The sequence below is a fragment of the Pteronotus mesoamericanus genome, unplaced genomic scaffold (genome assembly GCF_021234165.1).
Source record: "Pteronotus mesoamericanus isolate MK-2021 breed Mesoamerican mustached bat unplaced genomic scaffold, CSHL_Meso_final contig_25, whole genome shotgun sequence".
In the NCBI taxonomy this organism is placed as follows: domain Eukaryota; kingdom Metazoa; phylum Chordata; class Mammalia; order Chiroptera; family Mormoopidae; genus Pteronotus; species Pteronotus mesoamericanus.
In genome coordinates, this window is record NW_026555105.1 from 19,829,645 (window position 1) to 19,853,693 (window position 24,049).

At 57.6% G+C, this 24,049-nt stretch overlaps 1 protein-coding gene across 2 annotated transcripts in view; it reads left to right on the top strand.

Annotated features, from left to right (window-relative positions):
* NOL4L (nucleolar protein 4 like) overlaps positions 1 to 18,362 on the top strand; it is a 119,112-nt gene extending 100,750 nt beyond the window's left edge. For both annotated transcript variants that reach the window (XM_054573439.1, XM_054573441.1), the window contains 6 exons: positions 9,257 to 9,534; positions 11,704 to 11,889; positions 11,967 to 12,158; positions 12,439 to 12,561; positions 13,012 to 13,213; positions 17,138 to 18,362. In XM_054573439.1, coding sequence (XP_054429414.1) covers positions 9,257 to 9,534; positions 11,704 to 11,889; positions 11,967 to 12,158; positions 12,439 to 12,561; positions 13,012 to 13,213; positions 17,138 to 17,358 — 1,202 coding nt within the window. In that variant the 3' untranslated portion in view covers positions 17,359 to 18,362. The remainder of the gene's footprint in view (positions 1 to 9,256; positions 9,535 to 11,703; positions 11,890 to 11,966; positions 12,159 to 12,438; positions 12,562 to 13,011; positions 13,214 to 17,137) is intronic.
* The last annotated feature ends 5,687 nt before the right edge of the window (positions 18,363 to 24,049 follow it).

A 24,049-nucleotide genomic window follows, 5' to 3' on the forward strand; every position in this document is an offset into this window, starting at 1 on the left:
ACATGGTGGGAGGATTCTGGCCCCTTCACCGCAGCCACCCTGGGATGTCCTCTGAGGGACTCAGGCCTGCTGTGGGCTTTTAAGCTAAGCCTTCTCTCTCTCACTCCTGCAGATGTCGGCCCCGCCCTTCTCCCTGACCCCCACCTGTCCGAGGTGAGGCTGGAAACTGGGTCTAGGCCGCCGCCTCTGGCTACAAGTCACATACACCCTCATTCTAGAGCAAGAGCTGTCGTTCCTGCTTAAGGCTCTAAATATCCACACCGGATGGAGAGGCGGTGGCCTCCTGCCCTCCCCTCCCCCAGGAGCAGAGAACTGGGGGCCCAAGCCCTTCCTTGAATTGGCTGTGGGCCACAATGGCAGCCCAGGGTCACAGGAAAGTGTCCATCATCAGCTGGGCTGCAGGCAGCACAGACAATGCTGGGCTGTCCTGGCCTCTGGCCGCTGAAGACTGGGAGAGGCTGGGAGACAGCGCCAAGAGATCCCTTTATCCCAGGAGCAGGCCAGGCCTGCACAGCCTGGCCTCGTGCAGGCTCCCAGGGTCTTAGGCCCCTTCCAACCCCCAGATACATGGTGAGGACATTAGTGCAGGAGAAGCTCCAGGGCCTGAGAGGCGAGGGAGAGGGAGACTCCCCTCCCTTCCCCAAGACACACCTGAAGATTCGCCTGGGCCTTCCAGGCCATCGGGACATCAGAGCCCTGCCCCTCCCTGTGCCCCTCAGCCCAGGATGCACGTGGGCGCCCGCTGCCTGCTGACCCTCTGTGAGGGAAGGCCTTCTGTGCTGGGGAGGAGGCTGGGGGAGGGGCATGGAGCAGAGCCGTTGCCACCCTGAGCCTGTCCAAGGGCAACTTTCCCAGGAACCAGGAAGTGACCAGGGCCACGTTGGCGTCATCACTCTGACCTAAGGACTGGGATGCGCCGAACCCAGACCGGCTTCCGGGGGCCTCAGATCGCACGCACACACGCAGGCTCTGGGGCAGGGCCTGCCCCATGAATCATTCACACATGGCTGCCCCAAGTGGCTTTGTTTGCTCTCAAACCACATGATTTGTTTTGGGTCAGGAGGTGCAGTGGGCATCTCATCGAGGGCTGTGCACGTTGAATTAGTGTTGATTTCTCAGTACCTGTGCTTGGCCTAGAGGGTGGGGCCGGGGAAGACTGTCGCACTTGGGAAGACACAGCCCCGGGCAGTCTGTGCTGGGAGTGTTTCTCCCTGGGCACTTGGGCCAGTGGGCGTTGGGGGAGAGGCTGTGCTTCAGGAAGTGCGGTGGTGGCAGGGGTGGGGTCTGTCCCACAGCGCAGGTAGGCAAACCGAGGCCTAGAGAAGAGCGAGCGCCAGGGGTGAGTCGGGCAGTATTGAGGCCCATGGGGGCTTGGCAGCTCACTCAGTGTGACGGCCGGTGACTTCCCTCTGGGAGCTTCTCATTCCTCCCCGGTGCCTGCTGTGGGGGGTGGTTGTGCACATGGGGCGTAACAGGTCTCCTGGGTACCTGCACGGACCTGGTGTACACCCCAGCGAAGGTCGCGCCCACCCCCAGGGCCTCGCCGCTGGCTCAGCTCAGGTCACCTGTCCCAAGGCCCAGACTCGCTCTCCTCTTCGGCTTGGACACCTCTCTAGCGGCCGGGACCTGCACTGAGAGAAGTAATTTTAGTTTTAGGTTAAAGTCACAACCACCCAGGTCTGTACTGTTTAACACAGTAGCCACAGGCGGCTACTGAAAAGGACTCAGGCAAACTGAGGCGAGCCGTGCTACCCATGAAATATACCCAGAGTGTCAGAGTCAGTAGGAAAAAGAGAATGTAAAATGTCTCAGTTTTAACACAGTATCAATGACTTGTTGAAATGATAATGTTCTAGATGTATTGGGTTAAATAAAATAGGTTATTAAAATTTAATTGTTTCTTTTCACTTTTTTAATATGGCTACTAGAAAACAGAAAGCACCCTAGGTGGCTCTCATTCTGTTTCCCTTGGACAGCACTGCCCCAGACTCTGGGAGCCCCAGGAGCTGGCACCTGTGTAAGGAATGGGTCGCAAAAGCTCAGGCAGGATGGCGGGTACTGTGGAGCAGAGGTGCTGGCGTCCCTGAGCTGGTGGCGTTAGGTGAGAGTGGAGCCTTTGGAACCACAGGGATGGGGCGGGGTGCACAGGAGGGGCAAACAGGCGGGCTGCTGGGACCTGGGGGTCCAATGGTGGGGGCAGGCGCCAAGCGTGACCCCCCTCACCCAGGATGCTGGGATCCCAGGGGCACTGCCTCACCCAGCCCGAGTGTCCCCACCTTCTTTGAACCCGGGGCCCTCCCCCTTCCTCCCAGAAGGAAGAAGAGGGTAGTGACCCGGAGCGCAGTGCTCCCGGGAACTACGCATCACGTCAACACGGCCTAGGCCACTGGCCTTTGTCAAAGCAGGCGGAGGCCAGCCCTGTGAGGTGCACACCCGAATTCAGAGCAACGTCTGCCCCAGACTGCAGCCCAGAGCCACACTGGCTGAGGGGTGAGAAGGGGGCTGGCTCTGCAGACGTCCTGCTGGGCCACCCTGGGGCCCCCACATCCCGGGCCGGCCCTCGGTGCGGCTGCTGGCTCCAGCAGGGTACACCCCCCCACCCCTTCTCCTTTGTGTGCGCGTTATCAACGTCCCGCTCTCCCCTGCCTGGCTGCTGCTGTGGCGGAGACTCGAAGGAGGGATCCAGCGCGGCCCCTCTGCCCCTAGAAGGCAGCCTGGCATGGCCATACGCCTGGCCTGTGGTCCCAGGGATGGCTGACCGTCCCACCTTTCCCCTGCCGGCCTTGGGAGCCAGCGTGGGTCACCCACTGGGAGAGGGTGCCACTGGCTGCGGCCCCAGAGCCCAGTGTGGCGATTGGTGGCTCGCACAGAGCTGGGCTTGTGCGGGCTGCAGGGCACTGGCGCCCACATAAGGGCATTGTTTGCTGAGGTAAAAGGGGTTTTTGTCTTCTTCTGGAGACGGGACAGAGGGAGAAACAATTTCCCCCATTCATCACTAATTCCCCCATTTGAATAGTAGCGCATTGCCCCACGTTAAATAGATGCGCTAGGCGGTCCTCCTCTGCCCGCAGGCGTTCTGGGCACAGGTGGTGGGCTCTGCGTCCTGCCCGGATCAGAGCTAGGGACGCCTGGCTTTGTGGGAATGTTGAGACGTGGCGCATTCCCTGGCTGCTTCCCTGCAGCCCCTCCGTGTACCGTCCTCAGTGCGGCTTGAACAGTCCCAGGTTGGGGGCGGTCGTGTCTGCTGGCTTTGCTCTGGGCCCCTGCAGGCTGGCCCCGGTGGAGGCCCCATTCAGGAGGGGCCTCCTGGCACAGCAGCGCAGGTGGGGACAAGAGGGGACAGGTTCAACCAGAACACATACCTGCCCAAAGAGGCTGGTATGCCTGCACCCCCCGGAGACCCAGCTCCTACACCCCGTGTTCGGGGCCCTCAGTGCACGTCGGGCCAGCTGGGTTCTTTCACAGGGTCATAAAGTGTCAGAGACCAGTAGGGCGTCAGCGGCAACTCCCTGGACTGCAGATAAGAGTCGCCAAGGAGGCGGGCTGTGCCCAAGGTCGGGAGGCAGCGAGGCCTGCGCCTGCGCCCGCGCCCGCGCCCCAGCCTGGGCTGCCCAGCTTCATCCAGGCACGGGCGCGCGCGCGTGCATGTGTGTATCTCCATCGCCCTGAAATCACTTTTGTGTGTGTGTGTGTGTGCGCGCGCGCGCGCGTGTGTGTGTCTGTGTGTGTGTGTGTATCTCCATCGCCCTGAAATCACTTTTGTGTGTGTGTGTGTGTATCTCCATCGCCCTGAAATCACTTTTTTTGTTTTTGTAAAGAGGGGCTTAGGATAAGGAAACAAGTAGAAATGAATTAGAACCCAGTGTGCCCAGCATGGGGTGCTGACATTTCTCTCTGTTCCTTCTGTCCCTAAACAGTGCCGAGCCAGCTGTATGTGATAGGGGCTGGGGGAGGGGTCCTGAAGCTGCCCCTTCTGGAGGTACCAGCCACCTCCAGACTGAGCTGGGGAGGTGGGCCTGGGGTTTTGGTGGGCTGCAATAAGCGGGGAGCCTGCTTGGGCTCTAGTCCCTCAGCCCCGGGGGCGAGGAGCATGAATTACTCAGAGACCAAAGCAGATACATGTGACACAAAGCTGCCTTCACCTAGCTCCAGCCTTTAGGAAGTGACTGGCTCCCGTAACTGAAAAGCCTGGGGCCTTCTTTGGCTTTGGACACAGAGTTCTGGGGGCTTTGCCTGTGCCAGCGTGTGCGCCCTGCCTTCCCAGGCGTGCGCCCGGTGGGCTCAGCTCCAGTGAGGAGAGCGCTCCTCCCCACTCACTTCAGGAGCCCGCCCCAGGACTGACTTCCTGGGTCTGATCGGCCTGTCTGTAGTCACCATGGTGGGCTGTGCTGAGTGGCCAGGCTTGGGGCACGTGCTCACTCTGGAAGATGAGGGATCCCTCCGCAGACGGAGGGGCGTGGTTTTTGGAGAGGCAGGGGTGGCCCGGGCCCACGCAGTCCAGCCCCGCCACCGCCACCGGTGGGCCTGACCGCAGGCACAGGATGTGAGAAGGTGATAAGTGCTCCTGGAAAAATAGTAAAGAGGTTGGCATGTCAGAGGGGGCCAGGCAAGGGAGGTCTTGCTGAGAAGGTGACCTTTAAGCAAAGCCCTGGAGGGGAGGGAATGCGCCAAGAGAGTGCGCGCCCGAGCACACGCACTGTAGCTGGGGACAGAGTGTCAGGAGAGGGAACAGCGAGAGCAAAGGCCCCGAGCACAGCTGGAGTTAGGGGTGGAGGAGGGATAACCAAAACTCAGCATTTCTTCACAGCCCTGTCTCCGTTAGAGCCCATATGTTTGGTTTCTTGCTCACTAGAGTCCCCAGGACAGTGGCCACCTCTAGCTTTTCACCGCTGTATCCCCAGTGCCCTCATGGGCCTGACAGCCAGTAGGTGTTAAAAGAAAGGAAGAGACAAGGCGGGGAAGCAGCATCTCCCAGGTGCTGTCCTCTCCCTCCTCCCCGCACTGCACCCTCCTCAAACTTGGCACCGGCTCTGAGGGATCCCCAGCAGCCCACGTTCTGGTCTGGGGAAGATGCGTGTGTAGGAAGTAGGTCCGTTTTGAAATGAGAAAGTTGAGTGTAGGGAAGCCGCTTTTTGAAATTTTTTATTTTTGGTGCCCACTGTCTAGACCAGGTATTGTACACACCTTTCAAACCCTGTTTTACTGACATGACTCCCACTTGGAAACGGAACTGAAGCTCAAAGAGATGAAGTGGCGTCGTGAAGGCGCAGCCTCCGTGCATCCCCCTTCGCCTTCTGCCTAAAACCCAGTTGACAGCAAGAGGACAGGAGCTGTGGGCAGCCAAGAGCGGGCGCCGGGCAGGCTGCGCTCTGCAGGCAGGCGGTTAGCACGCCGGGTTGAAGGGGCCCGAGCAGCATGGTTGGGGAGCACCAGCTCGAGTGCCTCTGGTCCCTGTGATGAGGACTCAGTGTGGCTGGCGTTCCTTATCACCAGGTGCCATGTGGAGGTGGGAGACTTGGCCTTTGGGTAAATGAGGTGGGAGGAAATAGAGCTTATGAGCTGGGGCCCGCTGGCCTGCTCAAGATTCCTTTTGTTTGTTGTGGTGGGATTTTTTTTTGTGTGGTGAACTATGTAAAAAATTTTCCCTTTGAACCATTTTTAAGTGTGCAGTTCAGCGCTATCAAGTACATTGACAGTGCCGTGCAGCCAGCACCATTATTTCCAAAGTACAGCAGGTCTCCGAGTAACGTCCATCGTTGTGATCAATGTCAATTTTTTGCAATAGGAAAAAATTGATTCTGGGTCGGGGCCACTGCATGGGTTTGCTCTGGCCACTAGTGACTCTGAGCTGGTTTGGAAAATAACTGCCTTGTTTTTATTAATCTTTCTTAAGCATATGTATAGCTGACGTTTATTTGAGTATTTAGTATCTTTTGGGTCTTCAATTAGAAATGTGATTTTTTTGTGTGTGTGTGACCAGAAATATGCTGTAGGAACTTAACACTTGTTCATATCAATTAGCCTATGGTAAAACCAGTTTTCTTATACATTGTTTCGCTTGAAGTCCCAGTTTCCAAGAACCTATAGATGACTGTAGAGTCAGTGTCACTCTGAATAGAAACTCTGTATCCATTGAGCCATAACTTCCATCCCCCAACCCCTGGCCTGGGTAACCACTAGTGGATTTTTTCCTCTATGAATATGCCTCTTCTAGATACTGTATATAAGTGGACTCATTTAGTATTTGTCGTCTTGTGTCTGGCTTTTTCTACTGAACATGATGTTTCAAAGTTCATCCATATTGTAGCATGTGTCAGAATAGCATTCCTATTTTATGGCTAAATAATATTCCACTACACAGCTAGACCACTTTTCGTTTATCCATTTATCTGGCAAAGTTTTTCAAAATGTAAACATCATGTGTCAGCCACTAGTATTTTAAAATCTGGGTATTCACATACTGTTGCAGATTTCTGATTTTTTCTAAAAGCTTGGAATGCATGGCCACATGGGGTCTGGGCTCTTGGGGCCTCTCAGGTTCCATCTGCCCAGCCACTTTCCTTACCACACTGCAGTACCGTCCTAGTAGCGGGGAGGGGGCGTGTGTCAGCGCCTATGGCTCCCTGGCTGGGCAGCCCTGGCGGTGGGGGGGCTGCGGCAGGCACTGGCAGCTCAGGAGTCTGGGCCTCCACCCTGGGCCCTGAGCCTAGGAGTGCCGGCCTGGGCATCCTCGCAGTGCCGGAGTCTCCTGCTCACTCAAGCCTGTGGAGGCACGGGGCTCAGGCGGCATGTACTCCTGGGAGAAAACCTGGTCAGGGAGGCAGGTGGTTGGGGTGTTGTCTCTGGACCCGTACAGAGGGTGGCACTGCAGGGGGCTGTGGGCCCCATCCTCATGCTGAGTGAAGTGACAGCTCACTGTGGTAGCCGCAGACCCTCCTAGCAACTAAAGACAGTGCCCTCCAAGGTCAAGCAAGTGGTTTGTTAGGACTGATGCCAGGTTGTGAAGTGACACCTGCAAGGTGGGCTGAGAACAGGCACCTGCCAGAGCTCACACCCTTGCCTGGCTGGGGCCTCTCCAGCAGCAGGCCCTGTCCTTGTGGGAGGAGGGCAGCTCCAGGACCAGTGCTGGGCCACGTGAAGGAGGCTTGTGGTACCCCTAGGCAGGGGTCGGGGCTTGCATCGCTCCTTCCTAGGAAGAGAGGAAAAAGGAGGGCAGCTTTGAGGCAGGCCTGGAGGTTCACTGAACTGGAGGCAACATGGCAGGCAGACAGCAGCTCCCCAGCAAAGGTCTAGAAATGCGGGGCCTGGCGGCGGCCAGGATAGCGGGCTCGGGGAGAGGCTGCAGAGGTCCCAGGGCCGCGAGTACACTGGGCAGGAGTCTGGACTCTGCTCGGCAAGCTGTGGGGAGCAGGGCAGTGATGACGATGCCAGGGCTAGAAAACAGTGGGGTGGGGGTGCATGTAATGGAGGGAAGCTGGGGTGCTGAAGAGGGGGCCGCCAAGGACAGTGGGTGGGGTGGGTGTGGCCTGGGAGTTGGCAGGTGGTGGTGGCCCATTTAGTTTTATGTGGTTCAGTGATTCACATTTGCCCCGCCTCCCCCACCCCCCCACCCCGGGCCTGCACCTTGGTTGTGGTCACTACTTTGTCTCCCAACTGGGACAGAGCCAGCCTGCAGTAGGTGCTCAGTAAATACTGCTGGGTGATGTGTTCATTTCACAAACGTCTGGATTGGTACTGGAAATACTGCCATAAGAAAACCAGACTAACCCATCTGTGATGAAGGAGCAGGGGGTGGGTGGTGAGGTCCCAGAGGTGTAGCAGGACCAAAGGCTGGGGACTCTGGGGTGTAGCTGAATGAGGGGGAGCACTCGGGCGGCTTTGAGAAGCTGGAGCTGCCCTGCAGGAGGACGGAGGGAGCTGTGGCAGCGCGGAGGAGGGCGGGCAGCCTGGCCCGGGGGACCTGCGGTAGCCGAGGGGGAGGGGTGCCACTGCGCCTAGACCTTTCCCATCCCCCCTCTGCCCAGGGCCCCGACCGCTTGATGGGCAGCCCGACCCCGCCCCCGGGCAGCCGGAAGACCAGCGATTGGTTGGGGCTCTAGAGCCGCTTCGTCGCCATGGGGACGCTCTGGCGGTGCGCGTGCCTAGCGCCCAGCACTGGGGACTAAATCTTCATAATCTGCCGGCTGGGAGGGTGGGGGTGGGGCCCTCCGCGACCCTGGCCTGGGGGAAGGGGTGGCCTGGGGTGCCGCCAGGGCTCACGGTGGCCGCCCCTCCCCCAGCCGCTCTGGGTGCAGGCGCAGGGCCGCTGGGGCACCAGGGCACCACGGGGACCCACGCTGTACTCACCTGACAGTGACCCGGGACCCTCGGTCTCTTGTCTCATCACATCACGCAGAAGGCTGGGGCGGAGTGGGGAAGCGGGGCCTTGAATTTGTCTGAAAATGTCTAGCCTATCAGTTAGTTTGTCCTTCCAGGTCCATAGGCAATGCTGTCCTCTCCGCAGCAGGGGGCGCCCTCGGCCGAGCTTTGTTGGGCTGTCACCTCACCAAAGCTGGGATGGCCCATTGAGGTGCAGGGCATGCAGACCCCACACCCTGCAGCCCTCTCTCCCGTGTCCAAGGTTACAGGGCCAGGCACAGGGGGCAGGTGTGGGGGGCGCTGTGTCCTTGCACTTAGACTGCCATGATCAGGCTGGGCCTGCTTGCAGGAGGGAGCCATCCCTTGCTCCTCAGGCAGGGGAAGGAAAAATCCAAGGGCCTGTTGTGGGGAGGAGGTCCTGTGGGGGGAGGGTGTGAAGGCGCAAGGTGGTGCAGGGGGCATTGGCCAGAGCCCAGGCAGCATCTGAGATTGCAAGGACCCCTGGCAGGCATCAGGCCAGTCGGACCTGAGGTCCCAGCCACTCACTCCCACACCCTTGAGGCTGGGCCTCGCTGGGCCTCCCAGGGCCTCCCGGGAGCCCGGATATGGCACATAAGGGTGTGGAATTCAGGACCACCACACCCTGCACACTCGTGGCCACTCTAGTCCTGATGGCCCAAGATTGTGGCAGAGGGACCCCACCCCACCTCTAGCAAGGCTGGCCCCCTGGAATATCTAAAGGGGACAGCAGGGCTCACCGCCTGCCCAGGGATGCTTGTGAGGACAACACAGGGCACGTCCTCTCTGGGGCACTCTTGCCCACCACACCTCGAAGGAGGTCTTAGGGGACAGCAGGTGCTGGGGTGGGTGGGCCTCACACCCAGGCCTCTTGTTTCAGATGACTCCTCCTCTGAGAGTGGCAGCGGCAATGGTTCCTCCACCCTGAACCCATCCACGTCCAGCAGCACGCAGGGTGACCCCGCCTTCCCCGAGATGAATGGCAACGGCGCTGTGGCCCCCATGGACTTCACGGCCACGGCTGAGGATCAGCCCATCAACCTGTGTGATAAGCTCCCGCCAGGCACAGCACTCGGCACGCCCTCCTACCCCTCTGACAGCTGCGGCACAGATGGACTGCGGAGCCGCGTCAAGTACGGGGTGAAGACCACCCCTGAGGTGTGTGAGGCTGCGGGCCCACCTGAGCCTGGATGCCTTGGGGCGTGCAAAGCTGAAGGGAAACTGTATGTGCCAGGAGTTGATGCCAGTCAGGGCAGGGGCCAGGGCTGCTCTGCCGTCATTTTCCTGGGGAGGCTGTGGGACGGGAGACCACACGGAGTGACCTCAGCAAGGCCCTCACTTCTCTGAGCCCGTTTCCCCATCTGTGTAGCAGGGCTGATGGCCCCTGCCTTGGAGGAGGTGACGCATGATGTGTGGTGTGTCCCCTTCCATCCAAGACAGAGTTTGCTGTGAATAACAGCAGCAAGCGGCCACATCCAGCCCAGCGCCACAAGGCCTCACGGTTCCCGGATGCTCTGCCGGCCCGTCCCCAGTTTTACAGGTGGTGTAGGAGAGGGGCAAGGCCTGTGTGGCTCAAGGGCTGCAGATGTGTGGAACTCAGTAGACCAGGCCGACGGGGCGTGGGAGAAGGGTGGGCAGGGCTGGTGCTCTCACCATGTGCTCCCCCCCCAATACTTAGGCAGTGGCACAGTGCAGCACTGGGTGCCTGAGCTCTCCTGGGAGTGCTGTCTCCTGCCAGGGCCGGCGGCCAGAGGTGCCTTCTCAGAGCCCGGCGTGAGTGGGCCTAGCCACATACCCCTGCACACGTCCCTTCCCCTCCCTCAGCCTGTTTTCTCGTCTGCAGGGGGGTGGCGTATCTCATAGGAAAACTGTACAAAGGGCTGGGTGTTTAGCTGTTGCTGTGGTCTGAGCTCTGGCTGCGCAGCAGGTACTGGTCGGAGCGTGGCCTCCCCTCGTTGGGTCTAAGGAGAAGGCCTAACTGCTGTTCCTAGTGAGCGAAGAGCTGAAGCGGGCGAGTTTGCCACCATGGCCTCAGGCCCTGTGCGTGGGCCCAGGAAGTGAGATGAGAACGGGAGCGCCAGCAGCAGTCCCCCCCCCGCCCCCGTTTCTCTGTTCCCTCTCACCCCGGCAGCGGATGGGCTAAGCAGCGGCTTGGGACTGGACTGGCACTTGACACTCCATCTCAAGTCTGGCACGGGCCAGCAGGAGGCCAGAGGACCGGGGTGTCCCTGTGCCTGGGGAGGCTAACCCCTGTGGAAAGGGCCACGGGGTGGCCTGCTGGTGGCAGCTGCTGTGGGCCTAGGCACCAGTCAGTGTCCATTTCCCCCCATTTGTTCACGAACAAGAGTTGTGTCCCCTTCTGGGCCACCATGTGGCCACACAAAAGGGTCTGACCTGCGGCTGTTTGTTTCCTGGGCCCAACTATCTGCTAGATGCTCACCTCCTTGAGGACAGGGACCATGTTCCCAGGACACTGGTAGTCAGGGACCCAGTGAGTGAAGTCAGGACTCACCAAAGATGCAAACTTCCTAAAAGGCAAATGACAGTGGTCATCAGGTGGCAGCTGAGTTGCAGAGGGTGAAAAAGATGAAGCCAGCCCGGAGGAGAATGGGAGTGCGTTCGGAGGGGGCGGGGCCTTCTCCGAGGTAGGCCAGGTGCACCCCCGCCCCCCAGGCTGCGCCTGCCTCCCCCTCCCCACGGTATACTCGCACTCTGTATCGGGGCTCGCATGTCTTCCTGGGGGTGGCGGCAGACAGGAGAACCCCAGCCTGCGAGCCTTGGGGATACACTTTGCCTAATGGCCCTGTCGCCTCGTCTGGCTCCCCCTCCCAGCCCATCTGTTCCTCCTCTTCCACAGACAGCACACTGGCTGCTTTTGTGACAGCTCGGTTGTCAGCTCAGGGTTGCAGCCCCTTGGGGGTCTGGTGGGGGGAACCTTGAAGCCAGAACAGATCTGGTACAACCAGAAGAGGCTGGCTGTTGGTGGGAACCCTTTCGGCGCCTGCCTTTCCCCCACGCAGGGTGGCAGGGCATGGTGCAGGCACTGCAGCTTGGAAACCACTACACCCTCCACCCCAGGCCTCTGGGGCGCCAGGCTCTGCGTGAACTGCTGTAGGCAGTCTGTACAGCCACCCAAGGAGGGGGCGCAGCATGGCTGTCCCCATTCACAGATGAAGGGAATGGGGACGGGAGGTGACTTGCTCAGGGCCTCGCAGCTGTGGCTTACGTGGCAGCGGGGTGTGCTTGCCGCCCCAGTTCCCAGGCTCACCGTGGCCTGTCAGAGGCCATGAGGAGGCCTGGCCTGACCCCCGCCCTGTCCTCTCTCAGTCCCCGCCCTACAGCTCGGGGAGCTACGATTCCATCAAAACTGAGGTCAGTGGCTGCCCTGAGGACCTGACTGTGGGTCGGGCTCCCACAGCAGATGACGACGACGACGACCATGATGACCATGAGGACAACGACAAGATGAACGACTCGGAGGGCATGGACCCTGAGCGCCTCAAGGCCTTCAATGTGAGTGCCGGCGCGGGACTGGCAGGGTGGGGGCAGCAGCCAGGGCCAGCCCTTCCCACAGCCCTTTTCTCCCACAGATGTTTGTGCGTCTCTTTGTGGACGAGAACTTGGACCGCATGGTGCCCATCTCCAAGCAGCCCAAGGAGAAGATCCAGGCCATCATCGAGTCCTGCAGTCGGCAGTTCCCTGAGTTCCAGGAGCGGGCCCGCAAGCGCATCCGCACGTACCTCAAGTCCTGCCGGCGCATGAAGAAGAACGGCATGGAGATGGTGAGCCCTGCCTGTCGGCCAGGCCTTCCCCGCACCGCCACGCCTCAGCCGCACCCCAGGCGAGGGCACCCCCCGAGCAGGCATGGTACCCATCACCCTCCTGGTGTCCCAAAGCAGGCACCATGAGCCCTGTTTCACAGAGTAGGGAGCCAGGAAAGATGGCACAGCTCCATAGGTAATGGCGCCGAAGTTCGGGTCCCAGCCCTGCCCCAGCGCCTCTAGGACAGGGTCTCTGTCTAAGCCCAACACTGCTCTGTCCCCCACCCCCCCTCACCCACAGACCAGACCCACACCTCCCCACCTGACCTCGGCCATGGCAGAAAACATCTTGGCAGCTGCCTGTGAGAGCGAGACGAGAAAAGCAGCCAAAAGGATGCGCCTGGAGATCTACCAGCCCTCGCAGGTACCTGCTTGCCGCCAACCCCCGTCACGGGGTTGCTCCCAGGCAGGCGGACATCAGTCACTGCTCAGACCCTGGGGCCCCAAGTAGGGCAGGGGGACCAGGGAGAACAGTCCTTAGCGGGTGGCAGAGCTACTGAGAGGGCAGCAGCGAAGGGGTGGCATGAGAAGGAGCCTGGTCACCCAGACCCTGCAGACCCAGGAAGGGCACCTGGGCTTCATCTTGCGCCCAAGGGCCCCGGGAGCGTCTTCAGTGGAGCAGAAACGATCAAATCTGCCCCACAGAGGGATGAACAGAGCCGGGGGGCGGGGGCGGGGGGCCTGGGCAAGACGACCAGAGCGAGGGAGCAGTCAGTCCTGCAGGACACAGCACTGGGTTCCAGAAACCCCGCCCAGGGCCGGTGGCCAGGGCTCGCTGCCCCTTTGGCTCCCCTGCGCCTCCCTCCCTCTGCAGGACGAGCCCATAGCCCTGGACAAGCAGCACTCCCGGGACTCCGCAGCCATCACCCACTCCACCTACTCACTGCCAGCCTCCTCCTACTCCCAGGACCCCGTGTATGTCAATGGCGGCCTCAACTACAGTTACCGTGGTTACGGGGCCTTGGGCAGCAACCTGCAGCCCCCTGCCTCCCTGCAAACAGGAAATCACAGTAATGGTGAGTGCAGGAGACTGCAACCTTGGAAAGGGGAAGTGACTTCTTTTCGGCACAGGGACCCTCCCCATCTCATAATCTTAGCCCGTCCTTAGATTGGGGGGCGAGGAAAACTGCCTTTGGTTAAAACCAGAAAGCATCCTCCCTCCTCTCTGGTCCCCAAGGCGGCTGCCTTGCCCATTGCCCCGCTGGGCCTCCCTCTGGTCCTGCTCCCCCTCACGTCCACTGTGAGCTGAGCACTGAGTGCCCTCCAGCCAGGGCTCTGCTCTCTCTCTGAGGCAAATCCTGTCCACACCCCCATTTCACCCACAATGACCAAGGCTCAACGCGAAGGTGGTGGAGCCAGGATTTGGCCCAGGCCCAGCCCAGTTCAGTTGCAGCCTCAGCTCAGGACCTCGTTTGTAAGGTGAAGGTTCTTAATGCTCCGGTGTGGAGCCTCAGCCTTTGTCCCACCTAGGTCATGCAGGGCTCTGATTTCCCCAGGTGCTCCCCAGTAACCCTTCCTGAGTGACTCTGATGCCAACTAGACGTAGGCCAGTACTGGAGAAAGTTAGGTGCTGCCCTGAGCCAGACCTGGGGTGGACACCTCAGGCCCATTCAGCCGAGGCCGGCGGGGGGTGGGGTGAGTACAGCAGGGCAGTAGCAGGCCCCCCTGGCAAAAAACAGCCTGGTGGCCTCAGGTAGCTGGCAGGGATGACTGCGGTGATCTCTTGGGCCTGGCACTTGGATTCTGTTGTCTGCGGCAGGAGGTACTAACAGATTTTAGGCAAAGGAGGCTGTGAAACGTGCTCTGCCTGCCCGTGGTGAGATGTGAACAGGGAGGGAGGAAGCAGTGTGGTTTGGTGGCGGTGGGGGGGAGGTGCATCACTCAGGGAGGGAGGGGAAGGGGTGAAGGTGGCACCAAGGTGCTGCTTGAGGAGATTTTTGGAAGCTACCCCGCACAGGCAGGGAACCTTGGTGCTAGGTGTTGGCCGAACATGCCTGAGAATTCCTCTCACACCCTGGCTGCAGGAGACCCCTGGATGCTCCTGGGCAGCGAGGGAGGGAACTGGTCCTTACACACAGCACAAAGCCCAGGCACCCTCCACTCACCTTGACCCCCACCAGGAAGTATATGTAGGCCTCTGGAAGGTTCCTGCCAGGGCTTAACTTCTCATCCCTTCCTAATGCCTCTTAATGTAAGAATAAGAGGCTGCCTGGCCCTAATCCCTGAGACGGGTGCACTGGCTGTCCGGGCGGACTGCTTTCCTTCCAGAAAGAAAAGCCAGCTGATAGCCCGGCTTACTGGGGGCCCTGCTAGTGTGCGTCTGAAGACGGGTCCCAGGGCAGGGAGGCTAGGGCCCCTCATTGTACTGGGCAGTCTGGGGCCCAGGCCTCCCCCAGCAGCAGGACGGTGATGAGCCTCGGCCTGGTGCCACGCGGCAGACCCTGTCCCAGGGCTGCCCCTGCACCTCCCCGAGCCTCGTCTCTGGTGCGAACACCCTGGTTCCTGGAGGGTGGGTGGTGGGATCTCCAAGACAGATGTGCTCAGCTCCTTCCCTCGGGCACTGTGTCCTGGGCACCGGTCAGCCCTCTGACTGTTCAGTCCGCTTGGTCCCGGGGTGGGGCAGCCATACAAGTGGCTCAGGGCACCTCGCCTGGCTCATCAAGCTGCCACCTGGAGATGCACATCAGCCGAGCGAGAACTGGGCTCTGCCTTGCCTGGTGCGCCAGGCTGCCCCTTCAGCAGCCACCTGGCAACCTGAGCGTTCTCCTGTAACCAGAGCCCGAGCAAGGACAGCTCCAGATCAGATTGGCCGCAGGAAACAGGAACAGTCTCCTTTCTGGGCTGTAGCAAAAGCCCAGGGGAGATGAAGGGGGACTCTGGGCACAGGGGTGAAGAGGACAAGACTTGGGACGGAGAGAGGAAAGGGGAAGCCCGGGGCCAGCTCCCACCTGCAACAGGCAGCTCCAGCCCTCCTCTGCTGTCCCCCAGCAGTGTCTGGAGGGGACTGGGAGCTGCCCCAGGGGGGTCCACACCCCCCACCCCCTCTGGGTGCAGCCGGCAGAGGCACCCCTGCGCCCCGCCAGCCTGTCTCATTTAGCCACCAGCATGGGGGTCTGTCACCTGCTTGGCTGTTGTGTGCAGCAAGTCACCCCCTCCTGCCTCCCAGTTTCATTTTAACAGACCTAACTCTTCCCCTGACTCACAAGTCCCAGGATGCTCCTTAGCCAGCTCCTAGGATCCCTTCCCTATCACATTCTCTAGAGAGAAAATAACCCCATGTGACAAACTGTCCCATCTAGCCATCGACTTCCTTCCGCATTCGCGGTCTGCACCAGCTTCCTTTTAGCAGCAGCCTAGTTTCCATCATTTCTCTCAAGATGTTAGTTCTGGTATAGATGTCCCCAGTGACAAGAGCTTGTCCATCTCTCCTACAGCAGCATAAAAGCTGCCGCTGTAAATGCAGCGAGTGAACTTGCTCAGCACTGCGGGGTGGTGGGGAGACGGCTGATAAGGGAGAATGGCCTCACACACCACGGAAGATAACCTCTGCATTCAGGCGGCGGGGAAGGAGGGGCCAGGGACTGACCTAGTTGGGCCAGAGTCGGCCTCCATGAGGAAGCTCCAGCTCCCACAGCCCCGGCTCCTCACTTCTTGGCTGTTTTCTTACTGAACATCTCAAGAAAGTGCTTCACATTCGAGGAGCTTCCATGTCTCCTGAGAGCCCATTCAGAAAGCCCGACACCCTTTCCCTGGGGGCCTTTGCAGGCTGAGAACCCCCGGCCGTGCGTGCTGAGGGTGCCAGGGCATGGCTGGCTTGGCCCACAACAGCCTCCTTGTGTTGCAGGTGGGGGACCTAGGCTCAGGGAAGTTAAATGGCCTCGAGTCCAGGCCTGCCTGGTTCCAAAGCCAGCAGCCCACCCTGCAGAGCTGCTAGGAAAAGGTGGGGCGGAAACAGCCTGGTGAGCCCTGGTGTGTGTCAGAAGATGTCAGGCCCTCTCTCTACCACAGAGGGGGCTTCTCGGGATCCTGTCCTGACCAATCAGACCCTCACACACCCGTCCCACACTCCGTCCTGTCCCGGCAGGAGCCTTCCCCTCGCTGGAACACATAAGACCTCCTTAAAGCGTAGGGGATCCAAGGTGCTGTGGCCCCTCAGAGACAGGCCCAGTGTCCCCAGGCCCTTCCCTTTCTGAGCACACATGCAAGCGTACAGGTCTTCCTCTTCCTGGTCTTCTGCGGCTCCACTCTGGGGACTGCACACTTGTCCCTCCCAGGGGTGTGGCCCCTGCCTACCTGCAGCATCCTGACCACCACCTCCGCTGACATCCCCCTGTTGGGCGAGGACCACGTACATACCTGTACCTCCACCAGACACACCGATGGCCCTTCTTCTTGGTACTGTCAGTTCCCATCAAAGCTCTGCTCACCATGCTGGGAGCCAGGGAATTCCTTTGCTTGGAGGCTTCTCCTCCCTTGGAGACCAGAGCCCAGCTGTGTGTGTGTTGGGGGAACACCGTCTACCTGATGGTCCTCAGAAAGCAGCAGAGGTGTGATCTGTGCCAGGGAGCCCTGTTCCTCGCCTGATGCCAAAGCCCATGCTCTTGTCACATGTCACTCTGCCCTGAATGCAGAACCATGGGCACATGTGATCTTGGTTAAACCTCCTGACTGTCAGGCTTCAGTTTCTCTCACCCATCACATGGTGACAACAGGTTTCCTTCCTTGCAGGACCACCCTGAAGATTTATAGAGAACCCCGTGTCTCACCTGCTGGTGCCAGGCCCCATTCTGGGCCCTGGAGTACAACTACCAGGATAGACAAGGGCCTCAGGCCCAGGGTTCTGACCCACAGCAGGCCCCCAGGGCGACAGAAAGGACAGCACCTCCCAGGTGCCACACAAGGTGTCCTCCTCTCCTCATCCTCTCTCCCCCTCTCCACAGGGCCCACGGACCTCAGCATGAAAGGCGGGGCCTCCACCACCTCCACCACGCCCACGCCCACGCCCTCCAACAACAGCACCAGCAGGACCATGCCCACCGCCCAGCTCAGCCCTACAGAGATCAGCGCCGTGCGGCAGCTCATCGCTGGCTACCGAGAGTCCGCCGCCTTCCTGCTGCGCTCGGCAGACGAACTGGAAAACCTCATTTTGCAGCAGAACTGACCCCAGCGGCACCTGGAGTGCACTGCCCTAGGGGAGGGGGCCGGCCCGGCCCGGCCCGGACCCAGCTTCCTGCCTCGCCAGTTGGTACATTTTGCTTTTTGAAAGAGGTGGGATCCAAAAGAGCTGTTTCTAGCCACACTCCAAGCACCTGAGACTTTGGGCACAAGGACACTTTTTTTGGAATCTCACCACACGGGTGCTCCGAACCTGCTTGGAAGAGGCCGATGGGGCAGCTTTGGAAGGGCTGGGCTCCCCTGACAGGGTGCTGGGGCTGCAGCTCTTATTTAGTATCATCTTCGTGGACCCTGATGTTAGAATCCCACTCCCAGATAATTACCTTTCAAGTCTTAGGTGAGCAGAATTGCATATTTATTGAGAAAAACAAAGTGGACCCTTTCTTCCTCTCCCCTTAGTAATTTATTTTTCTGAAAATGGATTCTTTTGTGTTTGTACAGATTGCCAGTCTGTGTCTGTCTGATCAGAAGGATGTCTCCCTGTGACCTAACATTCCATATCACTACACTGGCGCGGGTGGGGCCGGCAGGGTGGGGCTTCGGGGCCCAGTGCAGGGCGGGCTGTCCCTCGGCGTGCCCAGCACCACAGGGCAGGAGGACCTCCCCCACACCCACTGCAAAGCAAAGACAAACACACGGCTCCCCCCCACCCCCAATTCCACAGATGCCCCAGCCACGGCCACCAGTATTCTACCTCACACTCCAGCCGGGGGCTTTTTCCAGGACACGTCCGGAGCCCGTTCTGAATGGCTGCCTCCCAGCTCCCCCACACACTGCGTCTGCCTGGGAGGTAAGTCCAGCTGGGCGGCAGGAGCAACTGGAGCCCACAGAGGGAGCCAGCCCGGGCCCTCCCAGGCAGCCGGTCCGCAGGGTCCTTGCCCTCACCCTGCCCCTGGAGTCAGGTGGACCGCTTCTCCGCGCAGACCCAGGGCTCTCAGACACCTGCTAGCAAGGGCCGGTTTCTTCAGGGTGAGCCCCTGGCTGTCAGGCAGCCACTGAATAGGAAAGGCAGCTGTGAGCACCTGGGTGGACTTGGGCTCCTGTCCCCTGCCCACCTCCTCCCCACCCCCCGCCCCGTGGCTGAAATAAAGGGACCGTCAACAACTGGAGAAGCCACTCAGGTTCTCCTAAGAGCAGCCCTTTTGGAGGGACCAGTCCTGGAAGAAACCATAATCCCTGGAGTGTGAAAAGGGGCAAAAAGTTAAGGCTGGCCTGGTTCCCTTCCTCCCAATAGGCACTTCCTCTTGCTCAGTGCAATACCTACCAGTGCTGCTAAAACCAGGGATTTGCCCAGACCTCAGAAGGCCCACGGGGCCTCTCCATGCAACACTCCGTAGCCATGACAGCAGCCCACTGCTGCCCGCCCCTGCCCAGAGCCGGCAGAAGCCCTCTGTTGCCTTTCCTCCCTCAGAGCAAAGAGGCCCTAGGGGAGTCAGGGCCGAAAACACCCCAGGACAGCTACTGAGAGCCACCTGACCCCAGAGCAGGCACCCCTTCTCAAACCAGCTTCTCCGCAGCCAACTGCCTCCTGGCGCTGTGGCGGACCACCCTGCGGGGGCCGGGGCCCGGGCTCCAGCGTGGGTGTCCCACCCCTCCCTCGGGCCCAGAAACTCTGAAAGCTAGGGTGTCCCACTCCGTGCTCACCTCCAGCCCCTAGAGGTTGGGGGTTTGTTTTTTTTTATTTTTAATCTCTCAAGTGGCCTCCACACCCCATCCCACCACACCACCTCTGCCTTCCACCCACCCCGCCCGCAGGCCTCTGGTCAGGGCCAGGACACCCAAAACTCCCCCTTAGCACAGCACAAACTCCAGTGCCCAAGGCCTCGCCCCCACCCCCGCCACCCACAGTCAGTCCTCCCCCTGTTCAGTACACTCCCTGAATTTGAATTTGTGTAAATATTTATTTTTGTGTGTGAACAATATTACAAAGTAATCAGCAGATCTTTTGCAAAATGTTACCCCAGGCAATTTGAGAAATCTCGATGTTAAAAACTGGCAGAGACAATCGCCGCCTTAGAATCCTTGGTATCAACTGCTTAACACGTCATCTCTCCCCCCCAGAGGCAGGACCCAAGCCGGGCTTCAACGGTTTGCTTTTGACGGGAGTGAGGACTGGGGAAGGGGCTCCTGCCACCACCACACGAGGGATTAGCTCTCAAGGTCACAAGCTAGTTTCTAGTCGCGTTTTTCTGAGTTCAGGCCGCCCTAACTGACCACCTTCAGCCGACCTGATACTGCGGTAAGAGCAGAGGTTCTGTTCTAAAGACGAAGGACAGGACCGCCAGTGGCACGCACCCGCGGGGGCTCCCGGCAGCCCTTCTAGGGCAGATTCTGAGGCCAGGTCCTTCCCACTGACGCTACGCTGGAGGGCGGCATCAGGAGCAAGTTACTGCGTGGAAACAGGATTCCATTAGCTAGCTCAGTCAGGGAACTAGTTCTATTTGGTTTTTGTTTTAAAAGATGCAGCTCCAACCCCGTCCCTCTCCTCCTGACTTGGAGAAGCACCCAAGGGCTGGTTCTGCGGACCCTCACCCCCACTGTCCCCTAGAGACGGCCTTCTCCCAAAGCCCTGCCCCACAACCATTTAAAATCCTTAAAGGAGGGAGCGCCTCAGGGCACAAATTAGTCATTTGGGATCCAAAGTTGAAAAGGTGAGAGTAGCACACACCAACTCCAGTCTCTGCAGGGGCCAGTCCTGAGAGAGAGGCGAATCCAGAGGGGGGGACTGGTCTTAGTGGCAGGTCACCTAGCAGACCAGCGACAGTGTGACGCACCTGAAATCCACTTGTACAAATTCACCCTCTCCACTTGTACAACGGCGCACATCCAAGACAGCAGGGACGCGGGGGCAGGCAGGGGCTTGGAGAGTTGTGGAGGATTTCAGACAGGTGGATCCCAGCCATCCCTAATATTTCCAAGGGCCACTTAGACTCCAGGGTGGTTACAGGATTAACTACCAGTTCATTTTCAAAATGCTGCTTTGAACTCAGAGGGTTGATACATTTAATTTGTAATTTTTTGTAAAACTTTTTACAAGATAGTAAAGTATTTCACCAGAATACCAGTTTCAAGCCGTCCATGGTCTGATTTTTATATAATTTAGTGGTGCTTTAGAAACTTTGTTTTTGTTGTTTCTGGGCTAAAGAGCTCGATCTTTTTTCGCCTGTATCTACCTAAGACCAATGTGAACCTTTGTATTTTTGCTCCTAATTTTGGACTCAGTGAAAGTGTACTGTTTACATGTACAGACGCCCCAGTCCCTGTGTGTTCTGCAAGACCCGCTCTTGAGGAGGAAGGTGCACCTCACTAAGCTCATCTGCTTAGCAAAGCCACAAAACAAAACCTCTCACTTTTTACCTATGTTTCCACCTAAAAACAAAAACAAAAAAAACCCCTACACCACGTGGAAGTCAGATTTACTGAAAAACACTTTTCTAAGCTCAGAAAAATCTCCATGCAGCAGGTGGCCCATGTGCGTCTACCATGCAGTCCATGTAGAAGCAGGGGTCAGAGCAGAGACCGCCCATGGCCAGTGGTGGGTGACTGCGCGGGCAGACAGCAAGTGAAAGCGGGGCTTCCCGCAGAGCTGTAGGGTGGACACAGTTCTCCCAGCAGCCTGGGATGGGAAGGTCAAAATGACTCATGTGACCTTCAGGGTCAAGCCACCCAGGATTTAGGGACAACCCAAAGTCGTCAGTCCTCTGGCATAATTCTGATAGTTTTTGGAAGAGCGCGCGTTCACTATGTGAGGCGGGATTTTAAGACTCCAGTGCAGGTGGCACCAGCCCTTCATCTGGGTTCGAGACATCACCTCTGGGGAGGAGCAGGGGGTTTCCCAGACGATAAGCATATGGCACTTACGGCAAACAGTTGATGGCACCAACTTTTAAAGGTGACTCTTTAGTACTTAATCAATGGTTTCACCTCTAAATTATATTTTTACAGATATGCACCTATGCAACTTAATGTGGCTCTTCTAAGCAGGTGAGGACTTCCTCTTCAATGCTCTATAAAAAATTCTTTGTGTTCTATATAGTGAGTTTTTCCAGTAAATGTGGCTTAATATTTTAATTCTTAGACTGTGTCTTCTTCTCTATGTGATGCAACTAAATTCTGTTTTGTTTGTGGAATGACTAGCACAGGCCAACTCCCTCTCCCTCACTTAACAAAAGACCAATGAGCTGTTCATTGAGCTGTTGTCTCCATGGTATTACTTGCTAAATGCACTGATTTCATAAGTATGTGGAATCCTTTTTCTTTTGAATCTGTATATCATATATAAGACTGAATCTACTTAATAAACACTGAATAACAAACCGAATGCTTTGTTTCCACTGTGTCCTCTGAACAGCAGCATGGCTAGCCAGGCCTCTTCCTCCCAAATCCAGCCTGGCACTGAGTCACATTCTACTACTAGATTCCGCCTTTCTTCCGCGCCATAATGCTAGCACACCGGAGGTGCTCGGTAACTTTCCTTGAGCAAATGTATCTGTCATTTCCTTCACTGGTGCTCACCAAGCACCAGCAGGTCTCTGCGGGCACCATGTTGAAACCTGCAGTCCCCTCCCCAGAAAGGTGCCCTCACCTCCACTTACAGATGAGCTGGCAGCGCCTCCTCTCAATTCAGCCAGTGACCCAGCCAGGTCTTAAACGCAGCTCTTTCCCTGTACACTGCACCCTTCCCACTCCCCTCACCCCAGTGCGTAGCTCTTCCTCGGACAGAAGCCAAACTCACCTAACCAGTCCCCAGATGCTGGCTAGGAAAACTGCAGAAACACCGTTGCTGGTCCCAGACCTACACTACTTGACACCCCACTCGACCCACATCCCTGGATCCCACCATGAAGGAGACACAAGGGCTGCTTTTCTCAAAGACATTTGCTTGTGCGCAACCTTTCTTTTCATCCTCTGTATCATTTAGGTTAAACTTAAAAAAAAAACTTCCAGGAATATGGGTAGGAACAAAATTGTCACGAGTTTAAAAACAATTTTGACCATGTGAGTTAAGTGCAAAAACACAAGTTTTACTGCTACACACACACTATATAGAAGCTGTTTTCAAAACACTGTTTTTGTAATGGCAGAAGAATCTCTTTAAAATAGAAATTCTGTTCAGCTGCCAAATATATAAAATAAAAAGAGGCTAGTAGTTTGAAGCCATTTTCCCCAGAGAGCGCACTCTGGGGCTAAGATTCATAAGGACTGTAGCAAGTAGACACCTGGGCACCCTATCTTTTCACATGCATGTGGCCAGCACATGCAGCAAATCTTCAATAGTACCATGAAAACACGTCTGTCCTACTGAACCTACTGCTGCTGAGAAACACCAAGGGACCATAAACCCCCATAACCTGGGACAGCACATCCAGAATCCAGAGCAGCCACAGGCAGACCGTGCTGGTCGGCTGGGTCAGCACTTACCTCGGATGAAGCGCCGTAGCTCCGAGAAGTTGCTGGAGGACAGAGATGCACTGCTCAATCCCGGTCTGGCTTCTTTTCACAGAGCTCCTGACCACTGCTGTTAACAGTGTACAGAACATCAAATGGGAGTGCCCCTTAGAGCAGGGAAAGAAAATTTGCAGTGACCAAACAGGCGACCTTCATTCACTTCACTCAGTGATGGACAGGGAAGACCATGTACGTCACTGCATTTTAAAAATAATTTAAAATGCACTACAGAAGCTTAGTAGTTAAAAAAAAACCCTAAGAATCTTTTGCAAAGTCACATCTCCCTTTCTCGGTCTTTCGTATAAACCCCGATCAGGTTCACCATCAGTCAGGGGCTCTTAAATGAGGGGCCCAGCTGTCTAAGGAGCTCTTGCACCGTCTGAAATAGCACGTACAACTCACGTGCACACATATTCCTCTGGGGAGAGGGCCTGGACCTTCCATCAGGCTCTTGAAGGAGCCTGTTCCCTGAAAGGCCAAGAGCCACTGCAACGACAGCTTCTACTTTTTTTTCTTTTTTTTTAAATAGAGCTTCTGTCTACATCTTTTGGTAGTTAGAAATGTTCATTCCACGCTTTCAAATTGATGCAGAGGTAAGAGGAAACAAAAGGCCCTGTCAAGGTTTGGTTTCACCTTTTAATCCCTAAGGCCACAAAGCCTACCCTGTCACTTTACATGGCACACAGGGGTAACACAGCCTGTGCCACCTCCTCTCAGGGCACACAGCAGGCAGGTGCTTGGCCCACTGAAGCCCCAGATGTAGGAGGGCTCCTCTATCAAGAACCCACACCCCTTTCACGCAGGGTCTGACTTCCCCAAGAGCAGGCTGGACATAAAGCAAATGAACACAACAGACCAGTAAGACATTCTTTTTCAGACTCTGAAACGTTAGGTTTTCTTGTCCTTTGGACCATGAATAAAATGTCTCCCCTACCAGTCTCTAAACTCTGTACTGTGAGTTCAACGACTGTAGCATGAGGCCACAAGCCAGATGTCACCTTAGAGGTCTGCACCACCACAGCTCCCTTCTCAGGTGAGGGTCAAGCAGGTGAGGCAACAGGTGCCGTACAGATTTCTACTGTAAATTTACGCAGTCGTTGTCTGGCTTGGTGCAAGCTAACAGTCTGGAGTACTTCCCACGTGTGAGGCCCTAACAACTTTATGAAGTAGAACTACTGCCTCCACTCAGCGATGGGAAAGCTGGCAGAGGCCGAGTATGCCAGCCACAG